The sequence below is a fragment of the Ranitomeya variabilis genome, chromosome 7 (assembly GCF_051348905.1).
Source record: "Ranitomeya variabilis isolate aRanVar5 chromosome 7, aRanVar5.hap1, whole genome shotgun sequence".
Taxonomy (NCBI): Eukaryota; Metazoa; Chordata; class Amphibia; order Anura; family Dendrobatidae; genus Ranitomeya; species Ranitomeya variabilis.
Window position 1 is genome coordinate 179486900 of NC_135238.1, and position 18170 is coordinate 179505069.

General features: G+C 43.4%; 1 protein-coding gene across 2 annotated transcripts; it reads left to right on the top strand.

The window, feature by feature from the left end:
* The first annotated feature begins 99 nt into the window (after window positions 1-99).
* ASB1 (ankyrin repeat and SOCS box containing 1) lies at window positions 100-13992 on the top strand. Of its 2 annotated transcripts, XM_077272386.1 has the most exons (7): window positions 100-221; window positions 2878-3019; window positions 4760-5062; window positions 6456-6832; window positions 8385-9681; window positions 10993-12805; window positions 13706-13992. In XM_077272386.1, the coding sequence occupies exons 1-5, from the start codon at window positions 167-169 to the stop codon at window positions 8513-8515; spliced, it is 1008 nt and encodes a 335-aa protein (XP_077128501.1). In that variant the 5' UTR covers window positions 100-166; the 3' UTR covers window positions 8516-9681; window positions 10993-12805; window positions 13706-13992. The 2 variants fall into 2 exon arrangements, with proteins under 2 accessions (XP_077128501.1, XP_077128502.1); XM_077272387.1 differs by lacking the exon at window positions 13706-13992 and having other exon boundaries at window positions 10983-12389.
* Window positions 13993-18170: the final 4178 nt, after the last annotated feature.

Consider the following 18170-nt stretch of genomic DNA (forward strand, 5'->3'; position numbering starts at 1 on the left):
CGATTGGCACAGAGCAGACACGTGACTGCCCATCGCACTGTTCGCGTCTGACGAATACTTGAATGACAGATTGATCATCCAATCAGCGGTAGCCGGAGGCGGATCTCCTTGTCCTTAATCTATTTATCTACTGCCGGACAGTGCGCAGGCGCGGGGCAAGGTGCTGATGGAGGAGAGTGAGCCGGGGGCAGAGCGGGGAGTCGGGGGCGCCCCCAGAGTGGGTAAGAGCAGCGCTGCTGCGACGTCCGGGTACTGATATGTCGCACTGGTAGAGGGGGAGGATAGCCGCGGACTGTGGAGCCTCAGGACTCGTGCACCCATAGGAAGGTGTTGGGATAGTGTCACAGCTGGGGGAGAAGTCTCTGCTGCAGGTATGGTTACAGGTCTGGGGATGATGTGGTATAGACATGTGACCAGAACAGCCAATCACTGCGTGCAGCTGCGGTCATGTGACTATGAGCTTTGTGTTAGTTACTAGACGACACTGTTCATCTGACCAAAACCAAGGTGCCAGTGTCCCTGACCGCGCCTGGGCCATGCTGCGCTCCCTAGGGGGCTTCTGAGGGGTCGGAGGAGCATCACCCGCACCTGCAGACGATCATTGATGCTAACAGACTCTCCCGCTGGAGGTTCCATCCACCGACTGATCCAGGAGAATCATTTCAGAACTTTTAACATTTTAATGTTGCCCAAAATGTGTACAGAACCATCATGGTGCAAACTGAAATCATTGTGAGGGGATAACTAAAAAACAAAACAAAAAAAACTAAAATAATGTGACTGCAAAATTGTGAACACCCTCTTATAACTGGCTACTTCTGATCACAACCACGATCCCCAATCACATTTACACTCATGTCACACAGTACTAATGGCATAAGTAGTCTGAGGGACCCCGGTGCAAAACTTGAACCCCCTTCATATCCCTCATTCTGGTGCTGTTTAGTTATACTCCCCTCCGCTCCCTCACCGTGCTGTGTCCTCTTCTGAAGCCAGAAACTGACTTCAGCGTGCAGGCGTCGGGAGCACATTTTGTCCCTGCCATGCACCACCAGTGATGCGCATGCCGACAGCAACTGCTGCCCTCTGATTGCAGCACACAGACCTGGCAGGACTATGCACGGCGATACACTTCAGCTGAATGTGCGTCCACGGACACACATCCAGTTGGAGTTTGCACTGGCGTCATCAGGCCTCTTGTCCGCTTGGTCGTGGCCTCTGCAACTGTGATCAGTACGCCCCTACATAGTAGTCATTACACAGCTGCCATCACAGCAATTCTGATTAACTCTATACACAGGTTAGCTGTGCTAGAAGGATTTTCCTGACATTTTCTTAATTGAATTTTCCACCCAAGCCATAGTTCATAAACAGCTTACCACACAGCAAAGGAATCTTAGTGTAGAAAGTTATGTCAGGGCAAGGTGCAAACATTTTTCCAAGGTATTAGATCTACCATGGAGTTCTGTGAGGATGTCAAATTTGACACAATAGTGACATTACAAAGAACTAGATGCCCTCAAAAATTAATGAAAAGACATGAAAAAAATTTGCTCTGAGAGGCTGCCAAGAGGCCTACAGCAACATTAAAGGCGCTGCATGAATTTTTGGCAAGTTCTGGACGTGTACTACATGTAATCTCCCTTATTTTTCAAATGTCTATCCTTTAGGGTAGGGTGATAAGACAAGAAGTCTTTTATTAAAAAAAAAAAAAAAAAAAATACCCAAACCGGCCATATTTTCTTAAAACTTGCATGAGTTTTACCAAAAGCATGCAGAAAAACAGGTTATGGTCTGATGAGACCAAATGTGAACTTTTAGTCCATAATTCCAAAAAGGTGTGATTGGTGTAAAGCGAACTCTGCTCATCACCAAATGAACATCATACCCACAGTAAATTATGGTGGAGGCAACGTTATGCTTTGGGGTTTTTTGGCAGCTCGACCTGTGGCTTTAGTTAAGGTGGAAGAAATTATGAACAGTTCCAAATACCAGTCAATTTTGCGAAAAAAAAAAAAGATTCAGGCCTCTACTAAAAAAAAAACCTGAAAGATTTTAGTTTCTTTCCATCGAATTGTACATATATTGGGCAACATTAAAGGAAGAAAAAGTTCTGAAATTATTCTTGGTATTTTTTTTTTTTACATGACAAAACATTTTTAATTTTAAACAAGGATGTAGAATTTTGGGTGTAACTGTTGGCCGATGGCAGTATGAGGAGTGTGTTTACATTTAGTATGAATGGGGTGCAGGTAAGACCCCATACCCCTGCAGATTTTTACTGTGGATATTCCCAGGCAAATGAATTTTTATACATTTGTCCATAGGAACAGTATGTGAATAGCAGTAGGTGACACTGGCCTAAATGATCTCTGGAAATGTAAATATATGATCAGTGAAGTTGCGCCGTGCGAACTCATGGTGATTGGCAGCGTACGTAGAGGAACGCTAGGTTCTCAATAATTACACACTGTAACTGCACCTTAAAGTGCCCATAAGACCGCTGCATACAATGATTGCTTGTAGAATTGTAAACTTAAGAGTGTGGAAAGTTTCCTTAGGAAATTAGACTATGGCATATGTAGAATGACAAATGCAGAGTGTCAGAATTGCACGGCAGGGCATTAAACCAGAGCAGCCAATGTGTTAATTACTAAAGTAACATATGGCCAGGAGCACAGATGATTTATGTAAGTCAGGTAATGTACGGTACAGACCCAACAGAATACACAGATGGGTCACAGCACTGTACAGTGGGAACCTGGCAGACCCGGGAGACGGCTCAAGAAGCCATTTATCTTATTTGTGCTGCTGCTAGGTCTGGTATCAAGACTTGAAATCTGGTGAGATAGCGGCTTTCTCCTTCTCTCCCTGCAGGACGTAACCTGAAGGCATGGCTGCAAGATCAGTACTGCGACCATGATTTGGAGCAATGCCAGGACACACTGTTACATAACGCTGCCTGTGTGGGCGACATCGACACCCTGAGGACCCTCTTACAGGAGGAAAGGTTCCTGAGGTAAGGATGTACGGAAAAGCAAAGAAGCCTTTTTTGGGGCTCGTACACACGACCGTAAAAATCATATAAGTGCTATCCCTTGTTTTGATAGACAGCACGCTTCCACATGTTCTTTTTTTTTTTTCCTCTGCCCGAGTCAGTCCAAGGGAAAATAAAACCGCAGCGTTGCATGCAATGATCAGATCGCACTCGGCCATTCAGCAACGCTGGACCACAGTGAAGACAGATTTTGACTTTGAATGGAGAAGGTGGAAAATCTTTTTTTTATTTCTTTTTCTTCTCATCGTTGAAAATTGGATCACGGTGTGATTAGCATAATCGGACCGATATTCTCGGATAAGAGAAAAACTAATGTGTGACCCTAGCTTTAGGTGGCTCCTCAAGCCTCAAGTTTCAGCACTGATTACGGATCATCATTGTTTTTTTATTTTTATTTTTTTTAAATATAAGTTCCATTTTTAGCGGTTCTACAACTTTTCTAAAGCACCACAACTATTTGATCCTTCAGGACCAGCCTTTTTGGGCCTTGAAGGAACCCTTCATGTCCCCATACCAGGAGAAAATAAAGTGGTTTTCTCCCGTGAGTCACCGGCATCCAACCATAGAGGGGCACACGGAGCAGCTACAGTCATTGCCCTGAGCATTGTGAGCGGTGGCTGTAAGCACGCCCCTGCACTTTGATTGACAGTTTTCTCTGCATAGATGTGCTGCAGTGAGATCTGTCAAATTCTGGGCCGTGCGCTCATCTAGGACTGAAAGCCAGCGGCTACTGGTAGGAATAAAGTTAATTTCTTCCTAATGACCAAACACATTTTGTTATTACATTGCAGATTTATTTATTTTTATTGTTTTAGGGTTTTTTATTTTTCATTTAGCTGGCATTCTATAATGCCAGAAAGGGGTTTATTATTTTCATTTCGGCTTTTTTCTTTTTCTTTACAAGTCTTCAATTTAGTTGCCTGGATCAATCAATCACCTCTTTGAGCGGGCAGGACACTGGGAAGCAATACAAGTTGTTTTTTTATGGGTCCCTGTGACTAACTATAATAGTAGTCAAGTGCCCAGAAATGGACCTTATTGCGTCTGTCATCACTGGGCACATGCTGGAGAAGACTGCCACAGCGATAAATCAGTGAGCGGGAACACTATGCAGCGTAGAAGCAGGACTTTACATTCATATGACAGCTGCTAGGGGTATATGCTGATGACACGTCAGTTAGTACTGTAGCCGTCTAGGGGTTAATCCTGATCTCTTGAGAATACCACACTTGCACTTTAGGCTTAGTTCACATGTGTCACGGTCAGACCACGGCCCACCAATCAGACTGACTGCGGGTCTCTTGCCACAAGCGCAGTAGCCTCAGGCATATAGAAGGCTACAGAGGCTGCCAGAGGCTGCCAGTCCGTGTGTCACAGGCTGTTCGGACCATGACAGACTGATGTGTGAATGTAACCTTATAGTCCGAGCAGGTTTATGTGGCATTTAAGGACTGTAGGAAACAGATTTCGTCTTTGGACACTGCAATAATAGCAAAGGGAATAAATGCATGTAAAGAAAAATCTGCCACCACATTCATCCAACTGAGCAGCGGGACTGTAAGGAGGGTTGTGTGATGGTCTCCTGGCAATTATTTCCCTTTTTATATTTTGTTTCCAATAAACCTACAATGACAGCTGATTTTTTTTTTTTTTTTTTTTTTTTTTAAGATCAATAAATCTCTTATCTGTTCTGATCCCCAGACGTATAAATGAGAAGTCCGTGTGGTGCAGTGGGTGGCTTCCCTGCTCTCCACTTCGTATTGCTGCCACTGCTGGACATGCGGATTGTGTCGCCCTCCTTATTGACTTTGGGGCACAGCTGGAACTGGTGGATGTTAAGGGTCAAACACCCCTGTTTGTAGCCACAGAAAATGGACACTTGGACTGTGTGGAAGTTCTTCTAAAAGCTGGAGCCGACCCCAACGGAAGTCCACACAATCGGAGCTCACCTGTCTACCATGCTGCACGTCTGGGCCACACCGATATATTACAAGAGCTAATCCGGTGAGCCTAGAGGCACAAATAGGTGTATAAGGCAAATTCATACAACTTGTCTTGCTAGATGAACCTATGAAGAAAATGGATGCTGGCTTGGTGGAAGGGAAAGAAAGAAAAAGTAGAGCACATCTTTGTTCATATCAACATCTTTTCATTTTTTGCGGGGGCAGATAGGGCGAGATACAATAAACTATTCTGACACTTTGGAATAACAAAAAAGCTATAGCTTTAGCGTTCTAGTCTCTGTATGTGCAGGCGTAACTAGCCCAGAAAAGAAAAGGAGCGACCCTCCCCTGATCAGACAAGTAGGCAGGCCAAGGCATTTTTGAACCCTGCCTCACTACTGAGCATGTGCATAAAGTGCAGCACAGATTCATCTCAGCTAAAAGCCCAGATCCTTAGATGAGGAACAGAACAGACATTTTATAACTTTCCCAAATTATTATGAAAACATTTACAGCACTGAATTACTGAACCCAATTTATTATATATTGTCTGAGTCTGTTCATTTTATACCGACTTCACCAAAATGGACACCGACTCCAAGTCCACGGTAGTGGCATAACCCATCTGCGTGGGCTTCTTGCTTAGGTAACCATGATTACCACTACAGAGATGCTCCCTAATTATAATGGGTAAAAGAGGATCTAAGCAGAGGACAGTGCGGATACTGACTTTAAATTACTCTACAGTAATATATACTTAGTAGTGATGAGCGAATATACTCGTTACTCGAGATTTCCCAAGCATGCTAGGGCGTCCTCCGAGTATTTTTTAGTGCTCGGAGATTTAGTTTTTATTGCCGCAGCTGAATGATTTACATCTGATAGCCAGCATAAGTACATGTGGGGGTTGCATGGTTGCTAGGGAATCCTCGAATGTAATCAAGCTGGCTAACAGCTGTAAATCATTCAGCTGCGGCGATGAAAACCAAATCTCCGAGCACTAAAAAAAAATACTCGGAGGACACCCGAGTGTGCACGAGAATAGTATCTCCACAGAATAATAATGTCCATTACTGTGCCCTTCACATATTAAAATTGCACCCTAAAAAATATTAATCCCTTCTGGGTGTGCTCAAGAAAGTAATAGTGCTCACATTCTTCCCCCCCCCCCCTTTAGAAATAAATGACTCATGTGCACCCCTTTGACAGTTGTAGTTCCTCTATACCAATGTTGCCCCATGAGTCCCTCCTATAGCCTCCCACAAAACAGATGGAAAACAAACATGCACAACCCTACACAGTATGATGCTCCCACGGCCAACCCCCACAAAGTATAATGCTTCCATGGCCCAACTCCACACCATATGATGTCCCCTACAAGTTTTTACTCATAAATTAATACGTACTAGTTGTCAGTGAGGGTTATAGGCTTACCCTTTTTTTATTTTCTACAGATATGGAGCAGATGTGGATGTTGACCGTCAACTGTTCTGTGGGTCTGGTTCTACAAGAACTCTAACATCATTAACCTGCACCCCACTGTACATAAGTGCAGCCTATGACAACCTCCGGTGCTTCCGCCTCTTACTACAGGCTGGTGCCAATCCTGATTACAACAGTTGGAGCCCAGTGTGTGAAACAAACCTGGCACGGTCCTCTCCATGTTGCCTTCTTGAAGCAGTTCTTCGTCATGGTTGTGACAAGCAGTTTGTTCAGCTGCTCATTGACTTTGGAGCAAATTTGAATGTTTTGCGCAGGGAACCAACATGTGAAGAGCACGCCAGAAAGAAAGTGAACCCAGAGGCCTTACAAGTCTTCAGGGAGGCAAAATGTGCGTCCAGCATTAATACATTGATTTTTTTTATAATGTGACGTAATAGAAAACACAAGGTAGAGGTAGACATATACACCTAGCAGCATACTGAAATAATTCCAACATGATCAATTGTGAAACATTTCACCATACACCCTTGTTCCCTTTTCATCACCAATTAACGTACACCCGTTTTGAAATAAGACCTAACGTTATTAGCAAGGCCCCAGTTCAGCGGGATTCTAGGGCAAACTGGATGAAATGTCATCAAATTTTTGCTGCACAATTCAAAGTTGCACTGAAAATTTTCCAACTTTTCATACCAGTCCCAACCAGGTCTGATCACTTCTTTCTTTAAAGTAGGCAGAGCTCAACAGCGCATCGCCAAGCGGAGCCAGTGACTTATGACAGAGTTGTTAGCCAGTCACTGCCTGGAGTAACATTTCTGCCGGTGGCACACTGTAATTGAAAGATGTGCCCAATAGTGATGAGTGAGTGATCTGATAAGGTGTTATCAGAGCATGCTCGAGTGCTAATAGAGCATCTTCGGTGTGCTCGAATACTGTGTTCAAGTCGCCATGGCTGTATGTGTCGTGATTGTTCGACAGCCGCAACACATGCAGGGATGACCTGATTGTTAGTCAAACCCTGCATGTGTTGTGACTGTCAAACAATCGCAAGACATAGAGCCATGGCGACTTGAACATAGTATTCGAGCACGCCGAAGATGCTCTATTAGCACTCGAGCATGCTCCGATAACACCTTATATGAGCACGCTCGGTCATCACTAATGCTCAAGAGGCATACCTCTTAAGTGAAAGGAGCACTGGAGTACAATGCACCAAGACTGGTGTGCAATTAATCAGGGCCAAAATATTTACTCTCAACAGGTTTTCAGTAAGCTGTATCCCCATACCTCCACATGGACTGCCATGAGATGAAAACTGAAGGTGTAAACACATCCAGGGCCTGCTGTACTTTACCCAGTAGATGCAGAGATCAGGGCTATTATCACCAATATGCAATGGTGATGGTGTCTCCGCAGCTTTTCTACATGCATTTGCATATTTCCCATTAGGGATTGGGGCAGTGTTCTGGATCACTGCGTTGAGAAACACGTGATGGTGTCTCCGCGGTGTTGGATGTTTTGATCTCCCCGAGGTCATTCACCCTTATGATTACTGATGGATTTTGGGTCCAGTGGGCGGGCCCACCAATGACTGACAGCTTTGTATAAGTGCATCCGAATAAAGCCATCAGTCACTGATTGAACCGCCCACTGTTCCTAAAGTCCCAGAAAGAGCAGAAGTTTAAATGGTGAAAACACAGGTCATACTGAATCTTTTGCCACAAAACTATATATCAATCAACTCCGCTCTCCCTGCTCTAGGACATGGTGCCTGCAGATTAAGCTGCTTTTTCATGGTGACAGGTTCCCTTTAAACTGTAAAGTAGTCTTCAGAGATGTACCTGTTTGTACAGCCAATTTATTGTTATTCATTTGACGGAGAAATAATGAACGGCAAATTTTTGAGATTGTTAAATCTAGATTTGTGCTCCCTATTGCAGGTCTTCCCCACACCTTGTCCAGTCTTTGTCGTATTGCAGTGAGGAGAACGATAGGAAAACAAAGACTTTACTCTATTAGGAGCCTTCCTGTTGCGCCTCGTGTTCTACAATTCCTTCTCTATGAGCAGTAACACAACATCTATTTCCCATCTGAAGCTGCAGCCACACGTCTTCCTGACAAGCTGAAGGAAATGCATGGGTCTGTTCTCTGCAGGAAGGCGTCTCATGCATGGTGTGAGTGTTTTACTCCCAACACCTTGATCCTCACCTGCTGTTTACTTTCTTCAGGTTGCCATTCTGCATTATGACACCGTCATGATCAATAACTGCAGATTAGCTGCATTGTCTATTGGAAGCCTGGACTCCATATACTATATCTTCATACATAAAAAGGAGTTTTCTGCTATGCCTATTTGTTAATGGCGGGAGGGATTAGCTAACCACAATAGATCTAGCTGCTAGCACCCCTATACATAAGTTGTATTCTAACGGTCAATTTGGCATTTCAGCCCCAGATTCACCGAGACTGGCGTATTGCATAGCAGTGTTGATGCACTGCAGTAAAATAGGGTGGATTGCCAAAGTATTCACCCCCCCCCGTTTGTCTTTTTACTAGTGATGAGCAAATATACTCATTACTCGAGATTTCCCGAGCACACTCGGTGACCTCCAAGTATATTTTAGTGCTCGGAGATTTATTTTTTCTTGCCGCAGCTGCATGATTTACACCTGTTAGCCAGCATAACTACATGTGGGGGTTGCCTGGTTGCTAGTGAATCCCCACATGTACTTATGCTGGCTATCAGATGTAAATCATTCAGCTGCGGCAAGAAAAACTAAATCTCCAAGCACTAAAATATACTCGGAGGACCCCTGAGCATGCTCGAGAAATCTCGAGTAACGAGTATATTCGCTCATCACTACTTTTTACCTTTATTGCTACATTACAACCTGTTTTTAAATATTTTTTTAATGCGAATTATGTGTGATGCCTCAGCACTAGTGATGAGCGAATATACTCGTTGCTCAGGTGGTGTCCGAGTATTTGTTAGTGTTCGGAGATTTAGTTTTCATCGCGGAAGCTGAATGATTTACATCTATTAGCCGGCTTGAGTACTTGTGGAGATTCCCTAGCAACCAGGCAACTCCCACATGTTCTCAGCCTGGCTAGTAGCTGTAAATCATTCAGCTGAGGCGATGAAAACTTAATCTCCAAACACTAACAAATACTCGGAGACCACCCGAGCGTGCTCGGGCAAACCCAACGAGTATACTCGCTCATCATTAATCAGCACTAGTGTTGAGCATTCCGATACTGCAAGTATCGGGTATCAGCCGATACTTGCTGTATCGGAATTCCGATACCGAGATCCGATACTTTTGTGGTATCGGGTATCGAAACAACATTAATGTAATAATGTGTAAAAGAGAGAATTAAAATAAAAAATATTGCTATACTCACCTCTCCGACGCAGCCCGGACCTCAGCGAGGGAACCGGCAGCGTTGTTTGTTTAAAATTTGCGCGTTTACTTGGTTACGTGAAGTCCCGGCTTGTGATTGGTCGTGGCGGCCATGTTGCCGGGACGCGGACCAATCACAGCAAGCCGTGACGTAATTTCAGGTCCTTGCAGGATTTTAAAATTACGTTCCGGCGTTGTGATTGGGCGCGTCGTGGTCACATGGGCGACGTAACCAATCACAAGCCGGGACGTCACGGGAGGCTGGACACGCGCACATTTTAAAATGCGCGCGTGTCCAGCCTCCCGTGACGTCCCGGCTTGTGATTGGTCGCGGCGGCCATGTTGCCGGGACGCGGACCAATCACAACGCCGGAACGTAATTTTAAAATCCTGCAGGACCTGAAATTACGTCACGGCTTGCTGTGATTGGTCCGCGTCCCGGCAACATGGCCGCCGCGACCAATCGCAAGCCGTGACGTCACGGGAGGCTGGACACGCGCACATTTTAAAATGCGCGCGTCCAGCCTCCCGGCTTGTGATTGGTTGACCGCGATGCAACCAATCACAAGCCGGGACGTCACGGGAGGCTGGACAAGCGCGCATTTTAAAATACGCGCGTGTCCAGCCTCCCGTGACGTCACGGCTTGTGATTGGTTGCGTCGCCCATGTGACTGCGGCGCAACCAATCACAACGCCGGGACGTAATTTTAAAATCCTGCAGGACCTGAAATTACGTCACGGCTTGCTGTGATTGGTCCGCGTCCCGGCAACATGGCCGCCGCGACCAATCACAAGCCGGGACTTCACGTAACCAAGTAAACGCGCGAATTTTAAACAAAGAACGCTGCCGCTTCCCTCGGTGAGGTCCAGGCTGCGTCGGAGAGGTGAGTATAGCAATATTTTTTATTTTAATTCTTTCTTTTACACATTAATATGGTTCCCAGGGCCTGAAGGAGAGTTTCCTCTCCTTCAGACCCTGGGAACCATCAGGAATACCGTCCGATACTTGAGTCCCATTGACTTGTATTGGTATCAGGTATCGGTATCGGATTGGATCCGATACTTTGCCGGTATCGGCCGATACTTTCCGATACCGATACTTTCAAGTATCGGACGGTATCGCTCAACACTAATCAGCACTAAATAGTCTAAGTTGGTGAAATGAGAAAAATATAGGCATAAATTAAATTTATGGGATCACATAACTAAAAATTGGCATGAAGAGTGGCATGTGCATATGTATTCACCCCTTTTACAATGAAGCCCCTAAAAACATATAGGGCAAGCAATTCTCTTCATCAGTACATGCTTAGTGAGAGGAAATCCACCTGTGTGCAATCTAAGTGTCACATGGGCTGTCAGTATATATGCTTTACCTTTTTTGAAAGGCCACAGAGGCGGCAACACCATTAAGCAAGATGCACCACTAACCAAACACCACCATGAAGACCAAGCAGATCTCCGAACAAGTCAGGGACAATCTTGTTGAGAAGTAGAAGTCAGGGTTGGATTATAAAACAAAAATATCCAAATCTCTGATAATCCCCTGGAGCACCATCAAATCCATTATCATCAAATGCAAAGAACATGGTACCACAACAAACCTGCTAAGAGAGGGCCGCCCATGAAAACTTTCAGCCCGGGCAAGGAGGCCATTAATCAGAGAGGCAGCGCAAAGGTAACCCTGAAGGAGCTGCAGAGTTCCCAAGCAGAGACTGAAGTATCTGTCCACACGACTGCAATAAGCCGTTCACTCAATAGAGGTGGCATTTGTGGAAGAGTGGGGAGATAAGTAAAGCCTTTACTTACACACAATAATTGGAAGGCTCATTTTGAGTTTGCCAAAAGACATCTGGAAGACTCCAAATGTATGGAGGAAGGTGCTGTAGTCAGGTAAGACTGAAACTGAACTTTTTGGCCAACAAAAGGTAGATGCTATGTCTGGTGCCAAACCAACACAGATCATCACCCCAAGAACACCATCCCTACAGTGAAATATGTTGGTCGCAGCATCACACTGCATGGATGTTTTTCAGCAGCAGTGACAGGGAAAATGGTCCAAATCGAGGTGAAGATGGATGTTGCGATACACAGGGATATTCTTGAGCAAAACCTGCTTCAGTCTGTCAGTTAGTTGACACTGGGACGGAGGTTCACCTTCCAACAAAATAATGACCCAAAACATACTGCTAACGCAACATTCGAGTGGTTTAAGGGAAAACGTGTAAATGTTTTAGAGTGGCCTAGTCAAAGTCCAGACCTTCATCCAACTGAGAATCTGTGGTCAGACTTGAAGATTGCTGTTCGCCAGAGGAAACAATCTAACTTAAAGGAGCTGGAGCAGTTTTGCTTTGAGGAATGGGCAAAAATACCAGTGGTAAGATGTGGAAAGCTCAGAGACTAATCCAAAGGAACTTGCATCTGTAATTGCCATAAAAGGAGGCTTTACAAAGGAGAGAGAGTAGTTATGCACACTGAAGTTTTCAATTACTTTTTGTCTTATTTGTGGTTTTCTTCACAATAAAAAGAAAGCCAAATGCTCACAGTTGAAGGCATGTTCTTTACGTGAACTGATACAAAGTCTCCAAAAAATCTGTGAAATTCCAGATTGTGAGGTAAGAAAACACGAAAAATGACAAGGGGGTGAATACTCTTGCAACGCTTCTGTACGATAAATTGATAAATATTTTTAAGCTGCTGTGCACCACTACGAGAAAGGTGCTAGTACATTCCTCATATAATTTATTTCACTTTTGTGAATGATGAATTTGCTGGCCCTCTTCTTGAGAAGTGTCTCTCAATTACCCCTCCAAAAAAGTGGGTTGAGCTGGGTGAGACTGGCATATATGAGGCAAATGTCACAATTTTTTGCACAACTATAAGTGACGCAAAAATTTTGCAACATTTCAAAATGTTTTACGCCAGAATTCTATATATAACTGATGAATAAGGGTCTTAAAGTACACTCACCGGCCACTTTATTAGGTACACCATGCTAGTAACGGGTTGGACCCCCTTTTGCCTTCAGAACTGCCTCAATTCTTCGTGGCATAGATTCACCAAGGTGCTGGAAGCATTCCTCAGAGATTTTGGTCCATATTGACATGATGGCATCACACAGTTGCCGCAGATTTGTCGGCTGCACATCCCAAAGATGCTCCATACAAGGCAGGATGGATCCATGCTTTCATGTTGTTTACGCCAAATTCTGACCCTACCATCCCAATGTCGCAGCAGAAATCGAGACTCATCAGACCAAGCAACGTTTTTCCAATCTTCTACTGTCCAATTTCGATGAGCTTGTACAAATTGTAGCCTCAGTTTCCTGTTCTTAGCTGAAAGGAGTGGTACCCGGTGTGGTCTTCTGCTGCTGTAGCCCATCTGCCTCAAAGTTCGACGCACTGTGCGTTTAGAGATGCTCTTAGGCCTACCTTGGTTGTAACGGGTGGCGATTTGAGTCACTGTTGCCTTTCTATCAGCTCAAACCAGTCTGCCCATTCTCCTCTGACCTCTGGCATCAACAAGGCATTTCCGCCCACAGAACTGCCGCTCACTGGATTTTTTTTCTTTTTCGGACCATTCTCTGTAAACCCTAGAGATGGTTGTGCGTGAAAATCCCAGTAGATCAGCAGTTTCTGAAATACTCAGACCAGCCCTTCTGGCACCAACAACCATGCCACGTTCAAAGGCACTCAAATCACCTTTCTTCCCCATACTGATGCTCGGTTTGAACTGCAGGAGATTGTCTTGACCATGTCTACATGCCTAAATGCACTGAGTTGCCGCCATGTGATTGGCTGATTAGAAATTAAGTGTTAACAAGAAGTTGGACAGGTGTACCTAATAAAGTGGCCGGTGAGTGTATGTGCACACTGAGCTTTTTGACAATTTTTTTTGGAATCCGTTTGCTCCAAAAAAACACCTGAAAAATAAAAGATCACTGAAAAAATTCTTAAAAGACTTATCCAATTAATTTATTTTGTAAAACCACTTTGCTTTTCATATGTTCAGGATTTTAAGTGTTTTTTCCCCTTCTGGAATTAAAAAACACTTGTCGGAAAAAAAGAAAGTGCAGGTCACTTCTCTGAAGCGGATCCTCGTGGAATCCGCTCCAAAATAGGCTTTGTCCAATCAAAAGGCTGCAAACAATCTTCAGGAGAAAATCTCTTTGTAAACTGTTCAAAACCCACTTCAGGACAAAAAACTTCACCTAAGATTTCCTGAAGCAACTTCCACTAGAAAACTCAAGTGGTTTAGTCTAATGCCGATATATCACTCCAGTTGGGAAAGGGAAAATCACAAAAGGGTCATGAATAGTGATGAGCGAATATACTCGTTGCTCGGGTTTTCCCGAGCACGCTCGGGTGATCTCCGAGTATTTATAACTGCCCGGAGATTTAGTTTTCATCACCTCAGCTGAATGGTTTACGGCTACTAGCCAGCTTGAATGCATGTGGGGATTCCCTAGCAACCAGGCAAGCCCCACATGTACTCAGCCTGGCTAATAGCTGTAAATCATTCAGCTGAGGTGATAAACTAGATCTCCGAACACTAACAAATACTCGGAGACCCCCCGAGCGTGCTCGGGAAAACCTGAGCAACGAGTATACTTGCTCATCACTAGTCATGAACTCTTTATTTTGCTTTAATAGCGCTATCATATTCCACAGCGCTTTACAGACATTATCATCGCTGTCCCCAATGGAGCTCACAATCTATATTCCCTATCTTTGTCTTTGAGAACCCGGAGGAAACCCACGCAAACACGGGGAAAACATACAAACTCCCTGCAGATGTTGTCTTTGGTGGGATTTGAACCCAGGACCCCATTGAATCGTAAATTCTTTGTCCAATAAAGAATTCCTGTGCATATGGATGACAGGACAACTTTAGACCCCCATACAAGTTAGACTAAAGTTGACTGAACCCACCTACAGTTTGGTAATTTGCACTGGGGCCTCCAGACTGTGCTCTGACAGATGATGTCAGGCTATAGAAGGATCTGATACGTCAGATTTCCAACAACGGTTTTTTTTGTTCTCCGGGATATAAAACTGCACCAGAGGAGCCTGTTTTCAATGTGTGAAGGCGCTATTGGTGAGAGGTCTCCCTGAAATATAAGGAATATGAGTATACCCTGCTGATTGATGCTACTGACAAATGACCACAACATACGTGTTCGGCCGTTGGATTAAGCTTTCCCGTGACATCACTAAAAAGATGCATCACTGAATGAGTGTTTGGTACAGTTTTTCCCATGGGGTTAATGCAAAGATTAATGTTTTATTACGTTGTCTTAATTAAAAGAAACACTTTTTTTATTATTATTAAATACTAGCTGAAGAGCCCGGCGTTGCCCGGGCATAGAAACTAACTGTGGTTATATAACAAATAATAATTATATTGCACATAAAAACATTTCACATCATATACACTGCACTACAGATTTGCAACACAAATTAAAGTATTACCCAAATATTGATAGTATTTTATTTTCAACTCATTCAAGAGCCTTTTGATAAACAAAATTTTTGTTTTTTCCTTCCGGTGCAAAGATTAATTTTTGTCAGTTCCAACTCTTGAACAGGCCACGTAAAGTTCACCATGAGAAAAGCATGGAGATTGCAACTCGATCCCTACTACTTTCAAGGACTGTCCCTGAGCTTTTTCTCCTTTAGACCTCGCTCACACGTTATTTGGTCAGTATTATTACCTCAGTATTAGTAAGCTAAAACTTGGAGTAAAACAATCAGAGGAAAAGTATAATAGAAACACGTCACCACTTCTGTATTTTTCTGAAACTCGTGGTTTTGGCTTATAAATACTGAGGTAAAATACTGACCAACTACTGAATGTGTGAATGTGGCCTTATACACAGCCTCCACCTGCAGCGCATCACTTCTCTCATTTTCCACCTCCACTCATTTTCCCCCTCACAACGTGCACATCAACTACCTGTTATGAGCACAGCGGTGTAATCCATGAGGCTCCTCCCTTTCCCTTGAAGTCATGCCTCACAGGAGCAACTCCATTCTAGACACGACGGAGCTAGATGTGGCCTGTGCCTGCAGCGCACTGATACTCTGAAGGCGATGGCCCTGATTATAGCTCGCGGCGGCTGGGATGTCGCAGCAGGTGAGTTTTGCAGGGTGTCTTTCGAGGTGAATGTCTCTCTGCCCGTGTGCGCTAATGTGGGCCGTGTGGACGGGGCATTGCATGTGAAGTGAGTAGCTATTTTTTTCAAGAGCTGTTTTGGTTATTCCACGTAATCTTTATGTTTTTAAGTGCGCTGAATCCGAAAATGACCTCCATTTTGTCATAGGACATCACGTTTTCTGACAATTTAATTAACTATGTTAAATAAGACAATACCTCAAAATAAATGAAAATAGACTCATAAAATTAATTTTTTATTACAAATGTTTCATGAAAATCATTTTTTAACTGCAATGAGCTCACTAACACACACTAAAATCGATTCTTCTTCCCTGTGAGGCTTCTCTTGGTACATTTACGCTTGTGAGTAGCATCTGGAATGTCTCTCTGAAGCGTCTAACAGTAGTCTACCATCATTATAATGCTCCATCTTCCCTGGTATCTTCTTTCCATCTCTTTAATGTCCTGGTGGGATCGTTCACCTTGCTCTTCACTCACAGCTCCCAAATTTTCAGGAAAGTTGTCAAGGTGGGAATGGGGGAAATGCACTTTCAAACTCATCAGGCAACCTAAAGCTTGAAATGCTTTCAGCATTCGTCCGTCGGTTTTTTTTGTAGTCAGGGTCTTTGTTATTGCCTAAAAATTTCTCTACGACCTCTTTAAATGCAAACCACCCTTTTTGAAGATGCGTCATGGTATTGATAAACTCTTGATCAGCTATAAGCCTTCTAATGTCTGGTCCGACGAACACACCTTCAATTTTGCCTCCGAGAGGCCTGGAAACTTGGTGACCAAGTATTGGAAGCATTCTCCATCTTTTGGAAGTGATTTTACGAACTGCTTCATCAATCCCAATTTTATGTGGAGAGGTGGTAGAAGAACTTTATGGGGAGGAACCAAAGTTTCTCGGAGGACATTTTTTTCACCAACTGTGAGCACCCTCGGCAGTTATATTTTTTTGGCATTGTATGTCTTCAATGCATTGATGTGAATTAATTAATAGTATTTTTTACTTTCAAAACCCCAAGATAAAAAAAATACCAAAAATTGAGAAAAATATACTAAATTTGAAGTAGATTTTGCATATTGTGGCAAATCCTGACGTCCAGGATTTTTTTCAATATTTTTTTTCGTTTTCAGCACACCAAAATACATGTAAATTAGATGAAAATAATCAAACAGCTTTTTAGTCGCAGACCTGTGTTATTGTAACAAATGGATGTACATTTATATTTGGGGTCATTTAGTGTAATCGGATGTATAGTTACGTCCTGTGGATGGATCATGTGTACCCACAGCAGGTGTCACGCCCTGGAGAAGAGATTCCAGGGATTTCATCCCATTTAACTAGTGGTACACAATTCATATCGCCACTTCCGTTAGAACCCAGACTATAAACTGATCACAATATGTAAACCCTCTAAAAATGAATACATTAAAAAAACTCCAATATTGCTACATTTTCTTTATGCCACTTTGAAGCAAGAAAAAAAAAAAAAGAAAATCGAAAATATAAATAAAATAAAATTGTATCAACAAAAATGTCAACACACAAAACGAGCCCTTACCTGGCAACACAGGAAGAGATTATTGTTTTTATACCGCAAACTTTATAAATTTGATACAGCCACAATTATACTGACTTCAGAATAGAGCGATCATCATTTATACCGGCCAGAGAATAGCATAAAAGCAAAAAATAAATGTGCATTAAATATTACAACTTGTCCTGCAAATAACAAGACCACATAAATGTACCTCATCCCAAAAACTTTAAAGTTATGGGTCTTTAAAGGCAGAGGAGTGAAAAAAAAACAAAAAAACGCTATCATAAAAGGCAAAACAATGGCGGGTAAAGCTGTTCATTATGGCTATTTCTATACGATCACAGTATCTGGACACGATGAGGGGTTTACATTCATATTGGCACAATGCCCTCGAGATGGAGGAGTGAGATCAGTGACAGAGCTGTAGGTGACAGCTGCCCCCACTGCCGCTGGCATCTCGTCATCTGCTCCTGACACCAGGTCGCTCATGCTGGTAAGCAGAATGGGATTATTTAATGTGGATATTAGTCATATATCGCGCCATGCGGTAATTTAATAGTTTTAAGGGAAATCTCATCTATGATTTTTAGCGTGCCAGATGTATATTTATTTTAATGTTCTT

Bases quoted from the DNA above. Each gene is read 5' to 3' on its own strand.
- ASB1 (XM_077272386.1), top strand. From the start codon at position 167: ATGGAGGAGAGTGAGCCGGGGGCAGAGCGGGGAGTCGGGGGCGCCCCC. The intron at 3,020-4,759 runs GTAAGGATGTAC...TCTGATCCCCAG, and splicing joins CAGGAGGAAAGGTTCCTGAG to ACGTATAAATGAGAAGTCCG. The intron at 5,063-6,455 runs GTGAGCCTAGAG...TATTTTCTACAG, and splicing joins ATATTACAAGAGCTAATCCG to ATATGGAGCAGATGTGGATG.